The following is a 20,162-nucleotide window of genomic DNA, read 5'->3' as shown; positions in this document are numbered from 1 at the left end:
GGGCAGGCGGATTTGCCTCTATTCTTTTGACAGGCGCTACATACTTCAACGCCACGGCTGGGCTCACAACTTTAAATTCCATCATAACATTTTCTGGTACGCCAAAAAAATTTGAAAAAAATATATTGACAGGTACCAAATAGGTAGTAAATATTGACTAAGATATCAATTAGTAGTGTTGTCTAGAACTATGTAAACCAAAAATGGTCCAGACATCCTGACGTCAGAATGTCTGGCCACTTTATTCGCTCGATTTTTCGATATCAGTGGAGGTACCAAATATATGTACTCAGGTACCAAATAGTATCAAATAGGTACTAAATTTTAGTATGTACTAAACATCAAATATCTGTAGTGGTCCAGGGGTCCTGACGCTCACATGCATACGGCAGTGAATATATAAAATGATATTTAGTTCATTTTGCACTCAATGGTTTTATATAAGTATCTTGCAAATAAGTTGCAATAGGTATATTATATTTCTATCACTGGTAATTTCATCTTTACTAGATATTTAATTCGTATATCACGATATGGTAGGATCACAGAGCTTTAAGCAAATTCAAATTATTCGTTTAGAAACTGCTTATATCCAATAATATTACAAAAATACTGCACCAATTAATGATGCTTTTCCACTAGCAAAGGAATATGTGGCTGAATATTAAGTGTCAATATATAGTCTGTCAAGCCATTTCTGTCAGTAAACTAGCGACTAATATAAAATAAATGTAGGCGCCTTGAACCCTTGGGTTACCGTCCCATAAAAAATAATTTCGCCTCTATTCATTGTACTTTTTTTTGACATGCTATATCTAACAAAAAATAGTAATTTCCTTCTTGTCATATAAATCCAATCGTCATCTTTTCACCAGTGGAAAAGCACGTTAACATCATCGGCCCGGACGTTACATTACTCTTAAACTAGACGGGCTCAATACAAACACGATTATGAGCCCTAAATCGTAACTTTGTGTCACTGATCTCATACAATATCTGCTGCGAAATCAGATAATCGTCAGATAAACGTTTTAGCGCTGCTGTCAAATGAATAAGTTTATGGAACAACAGACCTTTGAAATCAGGTACTTTCTTGATTTTATGTGACACCTTTTAAAATAGAGATCAGTGGTTTGTATCAAAAGGTGCCTAATAATAATGGACGCATAGATAATAAACGATCGCTTTGGTATGTGATCAATCGAAGCTGAACTTGACCTCCTCGCGGGCCGGGTCGTTGTTGGCCGCCACCGCCTGCAGCCAGTAGCGGCTGATTTGGCTCTCTATGGATGGTGTACTTTCTTTCCTTACGGACCGCGCCTGAAAGAACCAAGTAAATAAAACTTGAATAGAACAACATTGGTGTTCAATAGGAAAAGACACTTCAATTGGATATAGGATAACGCTAAACCCTCTATAGATTTAAGCCCAGGTACATCAATTTCGATTTTCTGCAGAGCCACTTCAGGGTCCTCCCTCAGGTAACAAGTATGTACATGGTAAACAAATAGGAATACATAAAAAGACGAGATTTGCTAACTACCAACTCTCGAAATTATAAAAATTCTTGGGGGTCATTCCCTCCACTCTAAAATTAGAGCTGTTTTCGAGTGTTATAGCTGTTACAGAATAACAGAAGGTATAATAAAAAAATACCTTGCGTTTAGTCTTGCCATGCTTGGTCCTGCGGCGGCCGACTTTAGTCTTCATCTCCGCGATCTTGACGGAGAGCTGACTGTCGAGCGAGTTCCGGCGGGACTCCACCGACACGTGGCGCAGGCTGATGCTGATCTGCGAGTCCTGCGAGTGGCGCCGGTCCGGGGTCGAGCTGAGCGACGCGTGCGCCGGCGGGAGGACTAGTGCGTCGCGGCGGCGGACGAAGCGAGGCAGGTTCGCCGCCCATGATGAAGATAACTCACAACTAGAATGTGGATAGACATGTGTTTATTGTCATCATCATTGCTAAAATAAACAACTGAAAGTAAAATATATTATATTTCAGCAAGATATCAGGGTTTTTCTCTTTGTGATGCGAATTATTAATCACATTAATTAGCCGGGTCCACACATAGCGAGGCACGCCGCGAGGTAATGTGCTCGCGCGGCAAATGACGTGCCTAGGATGAGGTATGTCGCTCGGCCGAGCAAAACGCGCGCACTGCCTCAGCCTATTTACGTCTAAATTGAATATTTGCTGCGCTAGCACTCGCGGCGTGCCTCGCTCTGTGTGGACCTGGCTAATGCGCTGCGATCGACCTAGATTTTCAGCAAAGATCGGTTGTACATTTTTTGCGTTACCTCTCGTGCTTGTTGTCGGGGTAGTCGACGGGCTCGGTGTGGTCGAGACAGAGCCCCACGGGGTCCTGGCGCGAGCCGCCGAGGCTGATGGAGAGCCGGCCGCGCGCCGCGAACTCGCCGCGGCGGCGGTAGGCGCGCGCGATCAGCTCGTGCTTGCGCGCGCGACGGGTCGTCTCCGCTTCCACTGAGCACCCGCATTTTCTGTAAAAATAAAACGTAAAAATATCATAATCGGCAGTTCGCCGTTTATAAGGTACACACAGGTAGTTTGTTAGCCGGAGGATGTACTCGCCCGAGGCGTTGCGGTAGCGAATGCGTTCGCTTCGTCCGAGCAACGTTTATAAGGACGGAGCTGAGTCGCGAGACAATTTTTTCTCAGGGGACATAATACTCTATCATTGAAAACGTCAAGCTACAGCAGTAATTATAGCCGAGATGAGTAATGCTGAAAGTATAAGTTTATGTGGTAAAATGATAATAGGGAATGAAAAGTCACTTAATAATCGTCTTAATATCATTTAAGTTTTGTACATTCGACCAGTGTTGTCACATACAATTTGAACAAAATGGTAGACCAGGGTGAAAAAATAGGTAGAAACTGGTAGAATTAGAAACGAAAAATAGGTAGATCTACCTGTTTTAATACCATCTAAGGTAAGTCCAGTTTTAATGATTAAAAATGCTTCTAAACTATTAAAAATATATTTATTGGTTTACTTGGTGAGTTCTTTATGGTGTTTATACATGTTTTTGTTAAAATATTTTAAACACAAGCTAGCGTCTCCATTGTTCGCAATGAACCGCTTTGTATGAAGCAGCCCCTCTAACGTTTCCGTACATACATAATCTGTTCCTTTGACAAGTTTTCATCAGATTTATTGAAGAAAATAGCCTTTCTACATTGTCATATGCACTGCTATGAGGAATGTCATTGTCAAATGACACTGTCACTGTCACTACCAGGCTGTCAGTGTCAAAACTGTCAAACATCAAGACTTTCAAGCTGACTCACCCACAGATTATTCACTAAACACGTTCCGATTTAAGTAAAATGCTGTAATTATAAGACAGGTAAAACTTAATTTCGTAACACGCATGGAGAATTTTCTACAATAGTAATATTTTAGAAAATAGGTAGATTTAGGACCGAAATAGGTACAGGTAGACGGGAGGCAAAATAGGTAGATCTACCTATAAATAGGTAGATGTGACAACACTGCATTCGACTAGCTAGAATCCCAGAACAATAACCTAAGCGTAAATTTTAACGGTTTTTAAAGCGACATGACACTCGACTAATATCTAATGCACACAGTAGCACGCCTAACGAAGACATTTAACTGTCCGTCGGCGGAAATAATTCGTGTATAGGCGAATTTTGGCATAGTTGTAGGGAATGGTGTTCTAATCCACATACTCAAAGTACTGATGGGTAGGGGAGGAGCTAACGGGTGGAGGGGGGTGTAAAGGTCCCTTTTTTTAGTTTTTCGCGAATAACTCTTAAACTGTGGCACATAGCAAAAAATGTTCTGAAACACAAGTAATCTTCATAAAATTCTCTACAAAAAAGTCTTATACACTTTTTATCTGGGACCAATCGTTCATGAGATATGGAAGGGAAAATATGGACAATAAAGGAATAAACTCATTTGTTTATGAACAATACGTTTATTCATATAGAGACGCGGTAGCGTGTCAAGCCAGGTTCAAGTAACAAAAGTAGCAAGCAGCATCGTGTGTAATATTACACGAACCGTTTGGAGCCACATTTGACCCCCTTCTAACTCAAAAACTATTTCACATAAACGTGTTATAATGCAACGTAAAAAGAAACCAACGCGCGTAGTAAAAGTATGAGCTATAAGCGCTCCTCAATAAGCCCGGTACTAGCAGCCCACCTTAGTGCGTTTTCACATTATCCGATCCGATATCGGATGTCGGAAGGATTTCAAAGGCAAAAATCCAAGACGGCGCCTTAAATGTACGGGATATCGGTCCTACTTCCGATATCGGATCGGATAATGTGAAAACGCACTTACCCCGCGCGCGCGCGCAGCCCTTTATAAGCCACCGCGCGGCCGGCGCTCGCTCATCCCAGTCGTCCTCAAAACGTCGACGTAAGACCGCCCCACAAGGATGGGGCGCGACCAGATACAGCCCTCACAGCGCCCAGCGCGGAAGGGGCTACTCACACCCCAGCAGGGGTGTTGAACGACATTACAGCAACGCTCGCTCAGTTTGTCTCGCGCAGCGATCCGATCACATTGTAGCTGACTTGACGAGCAAATCATCACGACCGCCCAGTATTGCTTTGATGGGATAAATTCATAAATAAAATTCCTAACTATCTTCCGTCTCTACTTCGATGGGAGCTCCGTTAGTGCATGCTCCCGAGCATACATCACCGACACTGGAGCAGGCAATTCCTGCTTTTCGGCAGCCGCATCGCACCCCACACCCAGTCTTGCATCGGCAAAATATAGTTTTGAGAATGGAGTCAGGTTCCACTGGGTCGTTGGTTGTCACTGGCTTTAATATGCCATCGCCTCTTCTAGTTCATCCCCATTCAGTAGGTGGTAAATAAATTGTACGTTAAATACAAAAATATTTGTACGCCTTTTTTTCGGATACAATAAGTAAAATTTTCCTAAAATAGAGGTAAGTTTAGCACGTGCATTCAATATTCAAGCAGGCGTACAAATATTTTGTATTTAACGTACAATTTATTTACCACCTACTGAATGGGGATGAACTAGAAGAGGCGATGGCATATTAAAGCCAGTGACAACCAACGACCCAGTGGCACCTGACTCCATTCTCAAAACTATATTTTGCCGATGCAAGACTGGGTGTGGGGTGCGATGCGGCTGCCGAAAAGCAGGAATTGCCTGCTCCAGTGTCTGTGGTGTATGCTCGGGAGCATGCACTAACGGAGCTCCCATCGAAGTAGAGACGGAAGATAGTTAGGAATTTTATTTATGAATTTATCGCATCAAAGCAGTATTGGGCGGTCGTGGTGCTTTGCTCGTCAAGTCAGCTACAATGTGATCGGATCGCTGCGCGAGGCAAACTGAGCGAGCGCTGCTGTAATGTCGTTCAACACCCCTGCTGGGGTGTGAGTAGCCCCTTCCGCGCTGGGCGCTGTGAGGGCTGTATCTGGTCGCGCCCCATCCTTGTGGGGCGGTTTTACGTCGACGTTTTGAGGACGACTGGGATGAGCGAGCGCCGGCCGCGCGGTGGTTTATAAAGGCCTGCGCGCGCGCGTGCGGGTTAAGTGCGTTTTCACATTATCCGATCCAATATCGGAAGTAGGACCGATATCCCGTACATTTAAGGCGCCGTCTTGGATTTTTGCCTTTGAAATCCTTCCGACATCCGATATCGGATCGGATAATGTGAAAACGCACTAAGGCGGGCTGCTAGTACCGGGCTTATTGAGGAGCGCTTATGGCTCATACTTTTACTACGCGCGTTGGTTTCTTTTTACGTTGCATTATAACACGTTTATGTGAAATAGTTTTTGAGTTAGAAGGGGGTCAAATGTGGCTCCAAACGGTTCGTGTAATATTACACACGGTGCTGCTTGCTACTTTTGTTACTTGAACCTGGCTTGACACGCTACCGCGTCTCTATATGAATAAACGTATTGTTCATAAACAAATGAGTTTATTCCTTTATTGTCCATCTTTTCCCTTCCATATCTCATGAACGATTGGTCCCAGATAAAAAGTGTATAAGACTTTTTTGTAGAGAATTTTATGAAGATTACTTGTGTTTCAGAACATTTTTTGCTATGTGCCACAGTTTAAGAGTTATTCGCGAAAAACTAAAAAAAGGGACCTTTACACCCCCCTCCACCCGTTAGCTCCTCCCCTACCCATCAGTACTTTGAGTATGTGGATTAGAACACCATTCCCGACAACTATGCCAAAATTCGCCTATACACGAATTATTTCCCGCGAGATAGGCTTCATTGAGTGTGCTACAGGGGCCCATTTCTCGTACGATATTAGACTAATATTATTAGTCCACGAACTGTCAAATCGTATGGGTTGCCATGGCAACACACTAATATTAATTAATAGATTAATAACTTTCGAGAAATGGGCCCCAGGTGGTGAGTCGAAAGTATCAGCAATGTTTCGTGTAAAGCACCTGGCCAGGTAGCGGCGCCAGGCGGCGGCGGCGGCGGGCGTCCAGGTCCAGGAGGCCATGAGCGCGCCGGCCGCGAAGCAGCACAGCAGGCGCAGCTGCAGCACCGACAGCGACGGCCGCGCGCCGCCCAAGCACACGCGCGCGCCGCTCAGCGCCTCCAGCCGGCAACTTACACAAAATTATACACTTGGAAAATGACAATTATAAAACAGGACTAAGGTTGCATAGTGTGTATTGGGGTCCACGGTAGGTCACCACTTATTAGGAAATCTTATAATAAACATGACGAGACGTTAGACGTATTCTGTTAGTAAAATGTTTTTGACGAAGATCCGTGGAGCTGTTTTAATTTTGAAAGCGCCTGCTAAGTTTTGAAAGCCAAACATAGACTGTATAGTTACACTAACATAGCTTAACCTTGGAACCGAGCTGATCCCGATGAGGACCCGTTGCTTTAGAAAAATGAATATTGACAGCAATGTACTTAGGTAATCATTGTTTTTTTTTTTTATAACGTGAGTGCATGGAGTTCAGAGGTAATCCTCTATCATATCCAAAAATCAGGACGCCGGGATGTCCCGAAGGGACATCCCGGGGGAGGTAATCATTGGACATCTGGTGATATGCTTACATAATGTTGTTCTTAAAGGACTCCTTCCACAGTTCCGAGTTCCGGAACTCGTAGAGATGACAAGCGAAGGTGACACATATGAACACTGCAACCAGCGCCGCCGTCAACGAGCAGCGAGTGATGGTCTGACGGATCTTGTTGGCTGCCCGCGCTGAGATCACGTCTTTGCTTGACACGCGGACTGCTATCAGGGAGAATACACCTGCAAAAAGACTGATGATGAAACAAATGCAGCCTCAAGGGGCCCATTTCTCGAAGCTACAAGTTACAACTTTCATGTGGTAGTCATGTCTAATATGACAAGATGGAAAAAGACTTCCGCTTGTAACTTGTAACTTTCAGTTTTTAGAAATAGACCCCTGGTCATTTTTTTTCAAATCATTAGAGATTATCACTTGGCATACCTTTATTATGTTTAAGTCCTGATGGTAATGACTGATGATACTTTCAAAAAACATGGATCCAAAAACCTCTATCTGAATTATCCTTTGTTTTACATGAACAGTGGCAGCAGTAACTAAGCTAGCTCAATATGAACACACTCCAAGTACTCCAACATTTACGACGTTGACTGTTACATGGGGGTAAACACTGACCTCTCAGCAGGAAGTAGCCGCCCAGCAGCAGTACAAACAGGAGCGGCGCGAGCAGTAGCCCCGCTCGCATGGAGTGGTTCACGTAGCCCACGAAACAAATGCCTGTGACGCTGCTGCCGTCCACTTCTCCGGAGGCCATGGTTGAGATGGTCAGGACGAGAGGGAGGGACCACGCTACTAGGTGGAAGTATGCCGCTTTCTTGTCTATTCTGTCTTGAATTTTACCTGGAAATCGAACAAAATGATGTAGCGAATCCTACTTACTCATATTTTCTGCAATCTGTCTCATTTTAATATTATATTTCTTTGTGGTGTTTTCATAATGAGGGATTGGAATACAAAGTCCCGCAATGTTATGCCGGTCTTCATTGACTTTCACTGAATTTCATGTGAAGATTATTACTGAATTCTGTAAAACTGTACAATAGTATTCTATGTATATGTTTGTATATGTATAAAATGAGCGTAGCCGTGTTTGCATAGAAAATCGGCCCTTTCGCCAAATGTTCACTGTAATTTTTTTTTAAAGAGCTCTCGTGACAAATATTATTTACTGTAAGTTTGAGGTTTCTATCTTTTTTATTTTCTGAGATATGATTTTTTTATTAATTTACATAATATCCATTTTTTTCAACATTGGCTAATGCGATTCACTTGAACTTTTGGGACAATAATATACATGTAATGACTTGTTCTAGCAATAATATTTAATAGTGCCGAAAAAAATCTTGGCTTAAAGTAGGAAACAAATCTTCAGTATTTTTTTTCTCGCTTTTTAGAAAAGCGACACCTATAGTTCTTTGTCAAGTAATTGCTTATATAAAGGCCCGCAATATATATTTTTTTCAAAATAATCCAGGAGGTACTTCATACTAGAAAATGGAATAATAAAGGATACTACCCATACCACAAACGAGCTACACAGTAAATAGGTGAATTTTAGTCGCAAACCTCTTTATTATTAACAATATTGGTACTGGAAGATTGCATTCATAAAGGTATTACGACTAAAATTCACCTATTTACTGTGTAGCTCGTTTGCGGTATGGGTAGTATCCTTTATTATTCCATTTTCTAGTATGAAGTACCTACTGGATTATTTTGAAAAAAAATATATGTTGCAGGCCTTTATATAAGCAATTACTTGACAAAGAACTGTAGGTGTCGCTTTTCTAAAAAGCGAGAAAAAAAAATACTGAAGTTTTGTTTCCTACTTTAAGCCAAGATTTTTTTTGGCACTATTAAATATTATTGCTAGAACATGTGAGTCATTACATGTATATTATTGTCCCAAAAGTTCAAGTGAATCGCCGTAGCCAATGTTGAAAAAAATGGATATTATGTAAATTAATAAAAAAATCATATCTCAGAAAATAAAAAAGATAGAAACCTCAAACTTACAGTAAATAATATTTGTCATGAGAGCTCTTTAAAAAAAAAATACAGTGAACATTTGGCGAAAGGGCCGATTTTCTATGCAAACACGGCTACGCTCAAATTACCTAAAGCTCGAAAACTCATATGCCACGCGTATGTGAATATCACGAACCAAACGCAAGCTGCCATCATGAAGTAATACACCTGTAAAAATTAGAAAGTAAGATTTTCAAGTTGTCATATATTAGTATGATATGGATCCACACACTGCAACTTCAGAAAAAGGTCACGTATATACAAGTTTATAGTTAGCGCCCGTCATGAGTGACTTCATTCGCACTGTCATAAAATGATACTGTTTTTGTTATGGGTTTTCATATTCTCATATGTGAACACACAATGTTTTCGATTATTGTGATATTAAATAAATGATAATGTAGATTTAAAGACCAATTTATTATATTGCCTGTTTAATAATACAAATAGGTAAGATTCAAACTTACAAGAACAAAGACAACCACGCATGACAAATTCTCCTCCGCAGAAGGTTCTCCCTGCCGCCTGGTGCCGTCTTTGGAACACACTATGTCGTCCCTGGACCCAATGCCGAACTGGACCAGCCATCTAATTAACAAGAATGGTCATTAAGTCTTACGGAAAAATATCAGAATTTAGTGAGCAAGTTGTAAAATTGAAAATAATCCGAGTAAGAACAAAATTTTATAAAAGCACGATTGTTTTTATTGCTTTTAAAAATTTACATAAAAAGTGCTCATTGTGACCTAGTTAGTTCATAAAAACATTATCAGTGACAACACATCAACAGCACTTTAATTCCACAGACCACTCCATAGAGGATGTCACAAAAATAGAATTTGCCATGTGTGAAATGATAAAATTATATATTGTTATTAGTACCCTATCGTAAGCCAAAAATCACAGCAAGTATCTGATGTCACGTGGGCAAGTTAGCGTGACGGTTTTAGCAAGGTCTGTGTATACTGTATATTGTAGAACGTGGTCATGAAAAGATATAAAATGTGTCCCATATTCTGAGGCAGCTGCAAGAAGATGCGGGGGGATGGAGCCACCCGGTAAGCAAATAAATGCCTGTGTTGGGAGGCACCGCAGGTACTGACACGATATGCTACAATTTGGTAGTTATGGACTCACCCCATGTTAGCCACAGCGAAGCACACATTGATGTAGAAGATGACGAGCGCAGGATATTTGTTCGCGCTGCGCCAGTCTATAAGGAAGGTGGCGACTGTGAGTAAGTTCAGCGCGAGACAGCCGCCCGCGCCCCACGCTATGAGCCGCCGTATTTGCTGGTGCTCATCTTCAGTGTATAGAGGATCCTGGCACGGCAGGCCGCAGTTCGGTATACCTGCAAAAATAGTTGTCATTGTGCTACTGTGTAATAATCGATCAAATAGCATAATGCTCCTAAAGACCAAAATTTTCAATACCTTATACTTTTAAACGAGCAATTCTTGTATATTTATTTATTTATATATATATTTATTTACACTGACGATCTCGGAAACCGCTCTAACGATTTCGCAGAAATTTGTTATGTGGGGGTTTTTGGGGGTGAAAAATCGGTCTAACTTATCCTTAAGTCCCGGAAAACGCGAATTTTCGAGTTTTCATGAGTTTTTCTTCGCGCGCCATCTCATGTGCAGTAGTTGTACTGTTAAGACAGAATTCTTTCGGTTGATGTAAGTACTATTTATTGCAAACACTAGATGGCGACACAGGTCAAGGCTAAAACGAATAGAAAAATACACTGTTTGAGTTTTTGTGGCGAAATGCGCGCCATCTCGTGTGGAGTAGTTGTGTTGTTAAGGCTGAGAATTCTTTCGCTCGATGTAGGAACTATTCATTTTTGAACTAGATGGCGACACATGTCAAGGATACGAAACAGAACAGAGCGAAGCTCGGTTGCCCAGATATTATTGCATAAAATTAACACTGACAGTTAAACCTTACGTGCTAATTAGTTTTGTATTTCTTAGGATCTAACATGCAATATACATTATCAAGTACAGTGAAGTGAAACATTATTGAAATAAATATTAAATTCAATTTAAATTTAAATAGAACAGATTGTAAGAATAAAATTAATAATAGATATAAATGTGAAGGAAATGAAAGAAATTTATTAAATCCATAGCAATACAATTTCGTTCGGAAAAGTCAAAATGTTCAAAAAAAAAATTGAGAACCAAATAAAATAAAAGCAACAGTTCATTCAAATTATATCAAAATAGCGGAAATGTCCGAATGGTCATAATAATTCAAAGAAGTCAAATTTTTAAACTTAATTTAAAACAAATCAGGTAATGGAACTAGTGGTAACCGTTGTTTCGATGTAACGATTTGATGCGGCTAGGAATTTAGCTTCCGTCGTTAAAAAAATATCTAATTCGCTGTCGCTGACAAGGATGGCGTTAAGTAACGTCAATGCCTGGTGGAGAGGGGACGCAGCGAGCAGGCGCGTGCGGCCCGCAGGCACGGCAAACAGACCACGACTACGGGGCCGTAGCTGTTTCGCGGTGAGTCGGGGGACTCGCAGTGTTATTTGTATATTTGTCCACGAATCAATTGAAACATATATTTTACTAAGTACGAGTACAATATTAACTTGAGCTCCATATGTATCCACTGAAAACGTTTGCCATACATGACCAGTACTACCTAATAATGCAAAACATGTCAAACATGGAAAAAAATACAGTACCTACATAGTTGAAATTGACCCCCCAGTTTGCCCCCAGGAAACCAGGAAAGGAACTTCGTTAGGTGTGGAAGGAAATTACAAAATTATAAAATGCTTTAAAGCAGAAAGCTGATAAGCTTTAACTTTTACTGAGATGCTCCAATTCGAATATACCTCTACTTTTGTTAGTTTGGGCCTAACTTATATTGTTAGACGCATCAAAGGCTTTACGAAAAAAAACTAAATTTCGTTATCATTCTTGTATGTTGTATTTGCGATAAGGAAGCAGATGACTACTTATATTAGTTTTTCGCTCTCAGTATGTAGCACGAGATCCGCACAGCATACGACAACTGTTCAGATATCAAAAAACACAAATTTTACTTTATGTTTTAAACTTCCATAAAAATTTAAACTTCTAATTAAAAAAAAGTTAATTGTTGAAATCTAAACACGCCCTTAACTTGTTATTTACAAATTAATTAAAAACAAAAAATAAAAAGAAAACGATTCATGCGAAAAAAATTACAAAAAATATCGACGAGGATGGGATTCGAACCCACGCGTGCAGAGCACATTGGATTAGCAGTCCAACGCCTTAACCACTCGGCCACCTCGTCATGTGACAACTTGGTGAAATTAAAGGCTGCTTGAGATATGAACGTGATTAAGAACGCAAAGAGTTTTGTATCAATCAATGTGCGATAATAACGTATTTTTAATGAATCACGTATTCTTACAACGAATAGACTATCACAGTAAAAAATCTTAGATATTACTTAGCAATTTTTTGTTGAAATCGTTATATTAGATACTTAAAGCAAGATAAGTCTGTTGACAGTTTTTATTTAACCGTGTCAGTTTAAATGGAGTAAAAAGTCTCAGAAAATCTATAGAACTATCAACGAGTACGCAATGATGAAACGCGCGACGCGAACTCCACTAGGAAATAAAATCGGCTTCAATAATCCAGTAGGTACTTCAATGTGATTGAAATCACTTTTCATATTGTACGCCTTTGTAAGGCAAGATATAACGTGGGTACCCATGCCAATTATTCAATAAAATATTTTAGATTTTGAACAGAGTACTATTTCCATTATTCTAGTACTAAGTATATCAATGGTATTAGTAGGGAATTAGGGAATGATCATTTCTGTGGCTTAGAAATTAAACTGACCTTTATAAAAATGCAAGGGTTTGTCCGTGTGTATGAGCGGAGGCAAGCACTTGCCGGTCGTGTTGAACTTCATCTTCTCCTTCGCGGGGTTCTCGCACTTGGGCGGGAACAGCGTCTCGTTGCACTTCAGGTACGACGGGAAGTACGACGTGTTGTACAAGAGAGCACAGTGCTCCATCGTCACATTGCACATCTCAAACGACGGCAGATACACCATGTCTTTGCCTAAAACGTTCTCGCATTTAGGCATGAACGTAGAGCACAGGAAGGGCTGTATAACGGCCCAACATTTTGGCACATTTATCAAATGTGTATACAATTGCAATTGATTTTGGATCTCTTGCTGCGTGTGGAAGAACGTTAGATGGACGCTAGTTTGTTCATAGGGCAGTTCGACGCCTAGACAAGTTCTGTTGATCAGCTGCTCGCATTTGGCTTGTCTGACGCAGTAATCGATCTTGATTTCCCCCGTAGAAGGGTACCACTGCGTGTTCCTGTCTGGCTTGATCAGTCTGTAGTTGGGCGTGCCGTTGATGGCCTCGAGATGGTCGGTGAGGTTGGCGTCGAACTCCCTGGCTATGGAGTTGCGGTCGCCGCCGCCGCCGTGCATGGCCGCGCACGCCGACACGGCCACCACCCACCACAGCCTCCTCGCCACACTCATCTGTAACAATGGAAACATCCTTTATTGCCACCCGCTATACCCTCCCACAGAATAATTACTCTAAGAAAATTAAACTGCAATTCAATTTTTCAAGTATTCTTTATTTATGTAGGTGCAGGGCGATGTCAAATAAAACCCTTTGAAATTTCAGATATTTATTCGTTTCTACAGTCTTGTCGTTAAATAATGATCTTAGTAGTAATCTTTATTTAAATTATAAGTGTAATTCGTCCAAGGAGCGAGGATATTCAATGGGTATAGGTACCTAATACGCTTTTGCCAACACATATTAGCCAACACTATGTCTGAGAGTTTGGAAACCTGCAGGTTAAACAAAAATACACTGCTCATGCTCAACCCAAATTTGCAGAGTAGATAGTTTTATGCCTTCTTTTTTAATAAGTTAATAAATTATAATAAATATCTCGTATACCTAAGTGAGATTGCAAATTGTGTGACACAAAAATCTATTAAATATGTATGTCAAGATGCTAAAATTGAAAAAGATAATAATATAATACCAAATGCAAAAACAATAACCTAATAATTTTGACTTAAATTGGAAATTATACATACATATAATCACGCCTGTATCCCATAAAGGGGCAGGCAGAGCACATGAACTACTCAAGTTTCAGTGCCACTTTTAGCAAAAAGGGGTTGAAGAAAATCGAAATTATGACATTGCAGTGACGGGTTGCCCGCCTCTCGCCTACGACACAATTTAACCCATATCCCACAGTCGACTACTACGACACCCACGGGAAAAAAGGGGGTGGTGAAATTCTTAACCCGTCACCACACGGGGCCCCGGGGGGTTAAAAATTATTTGTGAATATCCTTGAAACATAAAGGCAACTAAAAGAATAAAGTTGTATTACGATATTGTGATCTTTCAATGAAGGTTAACTTGCAATGCAAAAGTAGTAGAGACCCTGTTTATTATACATAAAAAATTTTTTTAGATTACTAGGTACGCTAGGTAGATCATGCACATAAAAATATATCAACATCAATGTGTTGGCTGCGCTTTACTCGAGGACGGGGTACGCCTTGGACATGGTGTTATCTTTATTTTCTTTTAATGATTTATTTCTTTTTATTTATTCAATCAACAATCAGTCCTACATAAACAAATATTTACATACGAAGGAATGGGTGTATCTTTATTATTTTTTATTAACAAAACAAATCAAAAAATACCGGGATCTTACTATAAGATGTTGCGATTTGATGACGCGTCGAGGGATTGCCGGGGCGGAGCCTTGTGCCGAGACTTGCGGGTCGAGCGCTGCGGGCGACTAACTGGGCTGACTCATCTCGGATAAATTACCTGGGAGCATACAAACATTTTATGTGCAAGAGTTCACAGTTCAAATTAATTAACAAATAGGACAGTTCAACTCACCTAGATCCGGCTCATGTATTGGAACACCTGTACAAAACATTGAATATATTTTTTTTCAATATAAATTTTATTATTTTCAGAATTTTCAGCTTAGAAAATAAAATACAAGCTGGAAACAAAACTTATATACAACCATTCGCAACTTCATCACTTAATAATCATCTTTACACTTACACTCAATGTCTCAACTTAAAAGTTATTGCTTAGTCAGGGCGCGACCAATGGTAGAGGTCGGAATACTAGTTGGGCACAGACTTGCCGCCGCGCCGGAAGGTGCGGTTGGAGCCGCCGCGGCCGCGCCAGGGCGAGCCGCGCTGCCCGCGGCGGTTGCCGCGCGCGCCGTGCCCGTTCATGCCGCGCCCGCGGCCTCTGTCCTGCCCTCTTCCCCTGTCCTGGTTCCTACCTCTGTACCCTCCGCTGCCCCATCTCTGATTGCGCGAATAGTCGTCGCCATCATCATTATACGATTCATCGTCATAATTATTTTGATCTTGGTAGGACTGATCTTCGTCATTATTGTACTCTTCATTTTCTTGTTGGTACTGGTTATCGAAGTCAGACTCGAAATGTCCTTTATTGTTAAATCCATTGTCAGTGAAAGGAGGTCTAGGAGCCATATTCACATTCATAGGAGGCATGTTGCCCATAGGTGGTGGCCCCATTTGTTGCATGTTCCCCAATGGTGGCATATTGCCCATCTGTGGCATGTTGCCCATCGGTGGCATGTTCCCCATTGGTGGCATGTTGCCCATAGGTGGCATGTTGCCCATGGGAGGCATATTACCCATTGGTGGCATATTACCCATAGGTGGCATATTGCCCATGGGTGGGGGCATTCCTGCCAGGTGAGGTGGCATATTATTCATCGGTGGACCTCCCATTGGACCCATATTACCCATGGGCATAGGTGGTCCCATCATATTGCCCATTGGTGGCATATTATTCATTGATCTCATATTATTCATGTTAGATTGGTTGAAATCTTGATCTCCCATTGATTGATCTCCCATGTCATCCATGTTGTGATCATCATAATTTTCATGTGCAAATGGATCTTCCATTTCATCATCATTATCAGGTCCATCATGATTGCGATCAGCCGCAGGATATTCAAAGGGTTGATTGTAAGTATCTTCATCTGCATCTTCTTCTAGATGTGGCATGACATCATGCAGTTCCTCTATTTCTCCTGTAGCTATATACTTTTTAAGAGCAACAGGGCCTTCTGAAATGGCTTTTTCTAATTTAGATCCAGGATCTACAGTAATAAGTTTTCCATAAATGAATATAGCTGTGGGAGTAATTTGTGTTAGCGGCACTGCCCCCGGAACTGATTCCACTAATGCTTGTGTCAAGGCTTCTGTTGTTGCATCATCAGCAGTAGGACCATGATTCCACTGGGCCTGGAAGTTTCTAGGAATGGGTTTACTGTAAGGAACTTTCTTTACTTTCTTCTCAAAGTCCATTGGTATCAATGTTGTATCTAAATCGAGACCAGGTATAACTTTATCTGCATCTTTATCAGAAGAAAATATTTCTACTTTGTCTTCTGGACCCATGCCAGGGATGATTGCTGGCTCTTCTAAGTCATGGTCATCTTGGACACCAGGCGGCAAAGTGTTGAGGTTGTACTTGTCTCTCATTAAATCTCCTGGTCTGTTTCTGGTCCAAAATTTTGATGTGTGATCATTGGACCCTGAGCACAGAATATGACCTAATGGATGCCAGGCCATTGTCCAGACTATAGATTCATGAGCACCTTCAATGCATCCAACTTCCTTATCAGTTCCAACATTCCAGAACAGAATAGCACCATCAGAACCGCCAGAACAAAATAAGCCCTCATGAGTTGGGTGCCATGCTACACTTGAGGCTTCTTTCTTGTGTCCTCTAAATATTTGTAATTCAGATCCTAGTTTACGAATGTCAAATAGTTTGAGCAAATGGTCTCGAGATGCTGTTATTAACCAATTTCCATTGTCATTCCATTTTAGATCCATGACAGTAGACTTATGTGCGTGTAGTGTTGAGAGAGCAGTTCCAGATTTAGGATCCCATAATTTTATTGGTTGCTGGTTATCTTTGCTGCCTGACACTATGAGTGCCTTAGTAGGATGCCACTGTACACACTTGACATCTGCACCATGTCCTCTCAATATTCTTTCTTCTTGGCATCTATAGAAGTCGAATATACGCAAGGTTCCATCATCGGAACAGGTAACAATTTTAGAGTCACTGGGACTAAAACTAATACCCCTTACAGCTTCTTTATGGGCTTGGTACATTTTTACATTGTTCATGTTACTCTGCCAGTATTTTATGAAACCAGAATGATCACCTGTTACCATCCAGCCTTCCCCATGTGACCATACCATTGACCGGACTGGTGAATCATGTGCTTGTAGAATGGTTTCGAAGTTAAATGTTAAACCATTCCACAACGTAAATTCTCCAGAGGACGCCCCTGTTATTAACCTCCGACCTTCCGGGGTCCAAGCCACAGCGAAAATGGGACATCTCATTTTATTAGTGGCAGTTTTGACGAAACGTGTGGTGACCGCATTAATAGGATTATCAGGATATGAGGGAGGCGGCAACAAGTCGGGAGTGTACATAGCGTCGGGCTGCAGAGCGTGCCTGTCCCGCCAATCCCTCTGCCAAACGCGACACTCTAAAGCTTTAATAATGGCAGCGTTATAATCTACGGTTTTCCGCATAACAGATTTACGTAAACGTTTACCATCGAAATCATCTTGAGTCATGTTCAGGGGACCTTGAGGCGGGAAGCGCATCTGGTAGTTGAAAGGTCTAAAGTTATGGCGCATGTTGTTGCGCCCAGGTGGACCCATTGGCGGACCCATGGGAGGGCCCATTGGAGGACCCATTGGAGGACCCATTGGAGGACCCATTGGAGGACCCATTGGACCACCCATGCCGGGTGGTGGCATCCCAATATTCGGTGGCGGGTGTCCGAAATCCATAGCTAGTGACTTCGATACCTAGTTAGAGAAACATTTTGTTATAGTTACAGCGATGTCAATCTTGATTTTACCGAAGCCAACAGAATTTGTGGCCATTTATTTTACACTCGTTAATCCTTACCTTGTCAACGTGAGTCGCTATAACATTCTACGCGGCTTTAATCACAACAACACAGTACACATTTTAACACGTAATATTTACATCTAAGTGAAAAAAGGGTTTTTATTAAAATAACACGAATGTTAACCTATTTCCTATTATATAGAGAAAAAGATACGCTACGCTACGCTATAAGCGTAACCATAGACAACGTATTTTGCATTTTGTTTTGTTTTCTATATACTTTGAGCATAGACAAGAACACAAGAGCAGCTAGCTATTCACTGTCCAACATTCCAGTTCCATGTGATGGCCAAGTGCCAAGTTGTGACAATGTGTGAAATTTATTGCGCATTTTGAAATTATATTGGTTCTAGAATTACATGCTTCTCTCTCTCTCGCTCTCTTTAAATACTGCAGAATGAAGCTAGGAACATACTACGCGGACGTCCGTCGTAAAACGACCGCGACCGCGACCGATCAGTGTGCACGGAACAAAACATCCAGCGAACCAGATTTCGATCGGACGTCCACGCGCTCAAGGCCACGTCCGCGTCCGTCGACCGATAGTTTGCACGGTTATGTGTTTTTCCATTGTCCAGATTCCCGTCCGCGGTCGATTCACGACGGACGTCCGCGTAGTGTGTTCCTTGCTTAAAGCTAGGAACACACTACGCGGACGTCCGTCGTAAATCGACCGCGGACGGGAATCTGGACATTGGAAATACACATAACCGTGCAAACTATCGGTCGACGGACGCGGACGTGGCCTTGAGCGCATGGACGTCCGATCGAAATCTGGCTCGCTGGATCTTTTGTTCCGTGCACACTGATAGGTCGCGGTCGCGGTCGTTTTACGACGGACGTCCGCGTAGTGTGTTCCGAGCTAAATAAATACATTTTTAGCTCGGCCATGGACTTTCAATAGGGACTGAGCTCACACTTTTTTGCCATACTAAATTGAACTTTATGGCCTTAACAGACAGTCTTAAAAATTCATAATCTTAGAAAAGATTTGTATGCAAACTGACACTGACAGATCTGTCAGTGTCAGTTTGAACTGTCAGTTTGCATACAATTTTTTTTTAAATTATGAATTTTTAAGACTGTCTGTTGCCGGCCTATGGCTCCCCACAGACAGTCTTAAAAATTCATAATCTTAAAAAAAACTTGTATGCAATTTGACAGTTCAAATCTGTCAGTGTCTTGTCAGTGTCAGTTTGAACTGTCAGATTGCATACAAGTTTTTTTTAAGATTATGAAAATTAAGACTCGTCTGTGGGGAGGCTATGGCTTCCCACAGACAGTCTTAAAAATTCATAATCTTAAAAAAAAATTGTATGCAAATTGACACTGACAGATCTGTCAGTGTCTTGTCAGTGTCAGTTTGAACTGTCAGATTGCATACAAGTTTTTTTTAAGATTATGAATTTTTAAGACTGTCTGTGGGAAGCCTATCACCGGCGCAGAGAGGCGTTCTTATTAGGCTTGCCACAGACAGTCTTAAAAATTCATAATCTTAAAAAAAAATTGTATGCAATCTGACAGTTCAAACTGACACTGACAGATCTGTCAGTGTCTTGTCAGTGTCAGTTTGAACTGTCAGATTGCATACAATTTTTTTTTAAGATTATGAATTTTTAAGACTGTCTGTGGGAAGCCTATGACTAGTAAAAGTGTGTCCACATGAGAGGGTCAAAGTTGGGGCTGGTGTCCCTCTCGCACGTGTGACCAGTGTTAAAGAGATTACTATAGTAGTAGTATTTTTACCTGTATGATAACTAAGTTTATAAACTTCTTAAATTACTTTTGTATTATATCGAGGCAAGGACATTAATACCTTGTAACGAATTGGTAATTCATTATTATGAAGCCATAAAACCAAAGATTTGAACAATTAAAAAAAACCTTTAATTCGGTATTAGTAGATTTGGTAGTAACTTTGAATATTGACTGGTATCCCCAAATAATGACAGTGATGACGTCATTCAAATGATTTTGACCATAGATTTAGAATTATTAAACTAGATTGTGTAGTTAGGTCAAAAAG

The 20,162-nt window shown here is 41.1% G+C and overlaps 2 protein-coding genes and 1 non-coding gene across 4 annotated transcripts; all 3 read right to left on the bottom strand.

Moving 5' to 3' along the window:
• Positions 1 to 268: 268 nt before the first annotated feature.
• On the bottom strand, positions 269 to 18,267 carry LOC125230971 (protein smoothened). Of its 2 annotated transcripts, none has more exons than XM_048136289.1 (11): positions 18,134 to 18,267; positions 12,960 to 13,623; positions 10,231 to 10,444; positions 9,561 to 9,681; positions 9,183 to 9,261; positions 7,681 to 7,905; positions 7,085 to 7,286; positions 6,454 to 6,621; positions 2,299 to 2,499; positions 1,657 to 1,921; positions 269 to 1,320 (listed from the first exon to the last, which is right to left on the bottom strand). In XM_048136289.1, the coding sequence occupies exons 2-11, from the start codon at positions 13,621 to 13,623 to the stop codon at positions 1,198 to 1,200; spliced, it is 2,262 nt and encodes a 753-aa protein (XP_047992246.1). In that variant the 5' UTR covers positions 18,134 to 18,267; the 3' UTR covers positions 269 to 1,197. The 2 variants fall into 2 exon arrangements, with proteins under 2 accessions (XP_047992246.1, XP_047992248.1); XM_048136291.1 differs by lacking the exon at positions 18,134 to 18,267 and adding an exon at positions 14,838 to 14,967.
• Trnas-gcu lies at positions 12,318 to 12,399 on the bottom strand. The gene has a single exon. It is a non-coding gene; the product is annotated as a tRNA-Ser (tRNA).
• On the bottom strand, positions 15,095 to 18,271 carry LOC125230970 (pre-mRNA 3' end processing protein WDR33). Its single transcript, XM_048136288.1, has 2 exons — positions 18,134 to 18,271; positions 15,095 to 18,030 (listed from the first exon to the last, which is right to left on the bottom strand). Exon 2 carries the CDS (start codon positions 18,010 to 18,012, stop codon positions 15,271 to 15,273), a length of 2,742 nt encoding a protein of 913 aa, XP_047992245.1. The 5' UTR covers positions 18,013 to 18,030; positions 18,134 to 18,271; the 3' UTR covers positions 15,095 to 15,270.
• Between the last annotated feature and the right edge of the window lie 1,891 nt (positions 18,272 to 20,162).

This window comes from Leguminivora glycinivorella, chromosome 11 (assembly GCF_023078275.1).
Source record: "Leguminivora glycinivorella isolate SPB_JAAS2020 chromosome 11, LegGlyc_1.1, whole genome shotgun sequence".
Taxonomy (NCBI): Eukaryota; Metazoa; Arthropoda; class Insecta; order Lepidoptera; family Tortricidae; genus Leguminivora; species Leguminivora glycinivorella.
Note: the sequence above shows the minus strand (reverse complement) of the source record. Positions and strands in the feature narration are given on the sequence as shown.